The following is a 6,000-nucleotide window of genomic DNA, read 5'->3' as shown; positions in this document are numbered from 1 at the left end:
TCGAACTTGGGATCTCATGCCTTCTAGGCAGGCAGTAGCACCACTGAGCTAAATCCCTGGCCCTCCAACTGTTTCTTGATGGAAACTTAAGGAGAGTAGGAATTCTTCACACAGATGATGTGAATATGCTTCTTTTGGTTTGATTGTCATAAATCAAGTGACCACAAATGTGCTTTTTAGTGAAAAAAGGAGGCTGATTACTTTGAATGTGACCCATGTGCAGCTACAGTAATACACATTTAACATTACCAAGTCGGCTTCTGTGTGAGTTCAATAGTTCAGGGATGAATGGAAGTTTGCCGAATGCCTAGATGGGCCATGCTGTAGCACGGTCCCTTTTCACAGCCTCCCCGCTGCAGCTTGGAGCCTCACAGGTCCTTTTACTGGGCAAGAAAGCGGGCAAGGACTGAGCAAGTTGGCCATGTCCCCAGTTTTCTGAGCTCCCTCACTCAGGCCCGTGAGCGCTTTCCCTTCCTGGCCATAAAGAGAAATTGTATCTCGGGGTGACCTGTGCACGTGCGCTCACACTCACAGAGGCGCCACCGAAGTCTCACTCACCCCCAGCACGTGCGGCTAACACGGTGCATGAAGTAACTGTCATTACGGCTCACGGTCCTTCCTCCTTCCTCAGTGTTTATGAGCCTTTCCAAAGGCCTTTCTAGGTAGTGCTCCACAATTCAGCAGAAAACCTCCACACACATGAGGTTCCTTTCACTTATTTTGCAATTCTTTATAAAGCGGCAACTCAAAACCAACAAAGAGAACAGTGTTCTGGAAGGATCGTGCAGTTGCTGGACACATAGCCAGGCCTTCTGCAGGCCGCCTGATGCAGGAACTGGCTGTGCTGGGCTTCTGGGGAGGGCGTTCAGACCTCAGCACCAGGGCAGGAGCTCACCAGGGAGCTGCAGGAGAGCAGGAAACTGGCTCCCGCCTTCCCCAATGGGGCTCAGAGAGAGCTTCTGCAGGGGCCAGGACCGCTGTCCACAGGAGCACGCGGCCTCACCGCACTGTGGTAAGGAGTGAGCCTTGAGCAGGCTGGTCCCTCCTGAGCGCCTTCCGCACAGCCCGGAGAATGTCTGGGATTTCCAGGTACAGCTGGAGTGCTGAATGATAGTTCAAAGCAAGGGCCGCTTTGCAGTGTCAAATTTAGGATGAAGCGCAAAGGAGGAGCTGTTATTATTTTGTTTGTTTTTAAACATATTGCTATAGATCAAATCCAGTGGTTTTTCCTTGAGCTTCATCCCCCTCACTTTATTTATTTATTTGAGTTGGCATCTTGTTAAGCCATTAAGGTGCCACTCCTCCTGCCTCAGTCTCCTGGCATGCTGGGATTACTGCACACCCATGTCTTGTAAATGGCACACAGAATTTCACCTTAAGTCATTCATGGGTTATGGCACCCACTGCTTGAGAAGGTGTCACACAACCATGGGCATTTCAGTGCCTGTACACGCATTCAGTACACACTTCCACGCAGGCTGAGAGATGCAGGAATGTGCCAGGGCATGGCAGGGCCTTTCCTGCGCTCCCTGGCCTCCTCTCTCTGCCTCTTTCCTGCTCCTTATCCTCCTCCCCGATGGTCTCCTGTGCTCTTGCCTCTCGGGAGGCACCAGGCAGGATTAGATTGTGGTACGCTGGCAATGGCCACGCCCCCGAGAGCCTGCATCCGGAGCTTAGGCTCAGTGCTCCACAGGTCCTAAGACATAGGGAGGGTCGAGCCTGGATGTCCCAGGGAAAATGCCCCTCACTTCCTGTGGAGTCATGCCACGGATGGGCTGGACCTCCCACGGGGCTCAGCTCTCTGCCACCCAAGGCAATAGCAGTGGGAGCACTGAGCCAGCTCTCTGGAGTAGCTTTTATATAAACCCTGACAGTAACTATCTGGCACACCATCCACCAACAACCCAGACTGCTCCAACTCTTCCCTGTGAAAATGCCATTGCCTTTGTCTCTGGGTTTTCTGCATTTCCTTGTGTCTCCTCAAATGCCCTCTGACGGTCCGTAAATAGCAGCAACAGCACCCTTGGGTGCTGTGATATCCTTCTTGGATGTTCCTCTGATGTAGTTTCAATACTCTGCCCAGAATAAAGTACAGATGATGCAGGGCCTTCTAGGGGGATACCCAGAAGTTCACAGCAGGAGACTCTGGAAGTACCGGGTGTGGCTCAGAGATGGTGAATGTTTCAAATAAAAATAACTATTGCAGTATGAGACACATTGCTATCAAGCATTAAACCCCCTCAGTGATGCCCTTTGAACACACTCATCCTGTCTTCCTTGTCACTCTCTGAAGCCGCTCGGGAAATCTACTTTCTTGTGTATCTTTAGGAGAGAGATAATCAACCCTCATGAACCCTGCTGAGGAGTGATGTCCAACAGAAAGATGGCCTGTCCAAGCGTGGCCTTGAGTCCTTGTCCACCTTGTTCACCAGATCAGGAACCATGTGACTTTGGGTTCTTCCCAAAGTCAAAATGACCACAAAAGGGAAAATCTGGAATACAGGCAGCCAGGACAGTGTAACAAAAGACTCAGGAAAGAGGACTCCAGAACTGCTTCCGAAAGTGCCAAGAGCCACAGGACTCAAAGTGAAGGGAATATTCTGAGCAGTATTCAGGGCAGTGTCTTTTACTCTAACTTTTTATTATTTTTTTTTAATTTTTTGGAACCAAGGATTGAACTCAGGTCCTTGCGCTTGCAAGGGAGGCCACCGAACCGCTGAGCTAAATCCCTAGCCCTTACTCTAACTTTTTTTAGATTCACCATTCTTGGTATTTTTGATCACACCAGGTACATTTTGCTCCTATGGTCAGGGCAGTAGAAGGCTGGCTTCACAGGGACCCAGGCTCCAGACCGCCACCCTCTTCTGGTCTCTTGTACACGATGCAGCTGTCTCCTGCTTTGCTATAGAGCAGGGCGGAGGCAGAATCCTCTGTTCCCCAAGCTGTATGGTCTAAGGTGCTCAATCCCAGCTCATTCTGCAAGGCATGCACTGTGCTGTTCATGCTTTCCTCCTCTTCATCCTGAGGCAAAGGAGGAAACCTGGCCAAGAACCGTGGCAGCACGAGGTGTCTTCCAGGCCAGCCAACAGAGGGGACACTGGATTCTGGGGCTCATGTGTGGTTATAACAGCTATGTGCTCGCTGATATATTACACTGTGCTTTATTATTATATTACTGGAGGTGAAGAACGAAACAGAAACTGTGAACAGACTTCCTATCCTTGTTTCCACAAAATAAACAGAAACAAGCTGTATATTTACATGAGTGAAATGAGCAGGTGAGATTAGTTTCTACGGCCCACACTTGACCTTTAGAATATATTTTTTAAAGCATCACATGAACAGCAAAATACTTCACAACTGCACAGTGCAAGAAGAGAAGCGCGGAGGCTGGTGCAGTGCTGATGAAATGTCCAAGGATATTTCTGCTCTGAGGTTTCATGCCGTGTATGTTGATGGGCCAGTGAATTCTGCTGCAAAAATAATCGGGGAGGTGAAAAGATTACAGCACTTTGCTAGTTAATGTTCTCAGATTGTTCCAAAAGGAGGGATCTTCTAAACAGACATAAGAAAGATATGAAATACAAAATTTTCTGGTTCTTAAATTTTAAAAAATACTACTTTTAAATAAATATTGTGTATATATGTATATCTGAAGCACAGTTAATAACTTTGAACTAGGCTTCAAATTAGTCTTTAAGTCACGAATAATCAGTGTTCGTGCTAGCAGGACAGGGGCTCTGTGGGACCCAGAGTTTACCCCAACCTCACATGCACGTGTCCGGGTCCACTGTGTATAACCATGGCTCGGGAAGTAGGGGTGAGCTGGGGCCTGTGAGCCAGAAGGTGGACAGGAGGCTTTGGGTGAAGATCTGCTTGGATTCCAGGTGAAAGGGAAAAGAAGATGTGAAATCCGGAATGCTAGATATGAACCCATTCCTGCACGTGTAAAGAAGCTGCGTATGTGTAAAAATATGCATTAGAAATAATTTAAAGTGTCTTGTTTGCTTTAAGATAACTTTCTAAAAGTGAATGACCCCCCAAATCTTGGGGTGTGGTTCTTCAGTTTCCATGGCAACCACCACTTTTCCTCCTTCTCACTGCCCCGTGAGAGGAAGGGTTCTAGGAGGAAGGGGGGCATCTGCTACGCTTCAGGGCATTTTTAACTGACTGATGCTTTACGTGCACAGGAGGACACATCCTTTCACCAGACACCAGAAGTCCATGTGCGTTCAGGTGATGGCAAAGTGATAAAGACTTGCTCAGAAGCCGGTCAACATAAGGAATCAGAAAGGAGAAGGCTTGTCTCACTTTGGACTCGGGGTAAATACACTTCGCAATGTGTTCACAGAATGCGCTGAGCAGTTGGGATCTGGATTTCCCTTCCGCTAAGTCTGTGCTGGCTGCAGCGGGTCTCTTTCCTGGGCCAGCAGACTGAGTGTACGCGACCCAGTGCCCTCCCGCAAGCCCCTCTCGCTGCCCCATGTGGGCCAATGGGCATCCGTTCTAAAAACAAGGACACGCAACTACCTGCATGACAATCAGCTAATCATTTTACTGCCTCGTAGGCAACTCATATGTACCTGAGGAGCACAAAAACCCATAGCCCGAGATGCTGCACAGGAGGGCAGCTCGGAGCGGTCAGCCACTGGACACGGCACGGGTCAGCTACTTACTCTCGTAGTGGATGAGGAAGCCCACACTGGAGCGGCTGCTGTCGGTGCTGAACAGCAGGTACATGTAGTTGCCGGTACTGATGAGGAACTGGGGTGCCTGCGTGCCGTGGTACTCCCCGATCAGGGGCGCGGAGCCGGCAGGGCCGTCCCTGACCTCCAGGGTGTCGTAGTTGACCTCTGTCTGGAACCTGCAAGGGTGTATGTGTCAGAAGAGGCGGCTGCATGAGCTCACAGGCCACACTTTCCGGAAGTGTCCTCCAGGGAGTGTGAACAAAATGTTTACAATTCCAACCGTGACCTTGGGGATGCATATCAGGGAGGATAGCGTTCTTCTGAAAGAAATCTACCCAGCTCACCCAACACTATCTTACAACACCACACCTACCGACAAAGATCTTCATTCAGCTCTGAAACTATAAACCAGATTCATTGTCTTAGGCAGATAGATGATTACTGTCTGTCTAGTTAACAATCCTCAATTAGTGAAAAATCAATGATTGTGCACTTTCAAGGTATTTCTCACAAAGTCCTCTTTAGCATGATTACGGCCACCTTGAATTGGACACACTGAAGGCAGATAATCTTTTAAAGGAGGAAGGAATTCAAAATGGACAATATTTAAATATTTATCTGGAAATGGTGCACCCTTTAAAGTTGAATCAACTCTTGGGACAGGAGAACACACTCCAGACACCAGAGGGTGTTTAATGATGGGAAACCTCAGAACAGCTTTCAAAAAGTGCGGAACTCTTCATGTGCCTCCAGAGTGTGGCCCGAAATTATATTTCTGTGAGGCTGCAGCCTCTCGGGGCCTCTCAGTGCACTGACAGAGCTGTTTGCGGTGCAAACGTAGTCCTCTGAATGGGCCCATCTCGTCCTCCAAGAGCGAACCTGGCTTCTCAGCGTCAGCCTCTGACTCTCTCTGTAACACAGTGCCCAAGACTTCTGCAGCTGGTCCAGGGTCCTGCTGGCCCAGGGCCGCAGAACCGGGGGAGGGATTGGTCCCATTCTCACAGCACTAAAGTTCTGTCAGCAGCAGAGGCAGTGACACCACAGGTGCTGCCTGACTACCCTGAGCTTGCCCGAGCCCCTCAGCCCAGAGGCGCAGCAGCGCCCCCTGCTCACACCTCACTGCTCCTCAGAGAGGAGTCCATACCACTGCTGCCTGTGTCGCACATCTGCACCAGAGCAGGGCCACCAGCCGGGGCACCCAGAAGCTGGGAGGGCAGGCACTTTGCCAGCTCTGTCTTCTACTGCATTAAGCCTTGTTCTCATGGCTTCGTGGTTTTCCACACGCTGAGGTTAAAATTCCGGGAGTCTGAAT

General features: G+C 49.6%; 1 protein-coding gene across 1 annotated transcript in view; it reads right to left on the bottom strand.

Moving 5' to 3' along the window:
- Csmd1 (CUB and Sushi multiple domains 1) overlaps positions 1-6,000 on the bottom strand; it is a 1,140,625-nt gene that overhangs the window by 260,102 nt on the left and 874,523 nt on the right. The window contains exon 16 of the mRNA XM_010620376.3: positions 4,677-4,864. Within this exon, the coding sequence (XP_010618678.1) occupies positions 4,677-4,864 (188 nt within the window). The remainder of the gene's footprint in view (positions 1-4,676; positions 4,865-6,000) is intronic.

The sequence above is a fragment of the Fukomys damarensis genome, unplaced genomic scaffold, assembly GCF_012274545.1.
Source record: "Fukomys damarensis isolate Sample0158 unplaced genomic scaffold, DMR_v1.0_HiC HiC_scaffold_18, whole genome shotgun sequence".
Classification (NCBI taxonomy): domain Eukaryota; kingdom Metazoa; phylum Chordata; class Mammalia; order Rodentia; family Bathyergidae; genus Fukomys; species Fukomys damarensis.
This window is presented reverse-complemented; position numbering and strand designations above follow the sequence as displayed.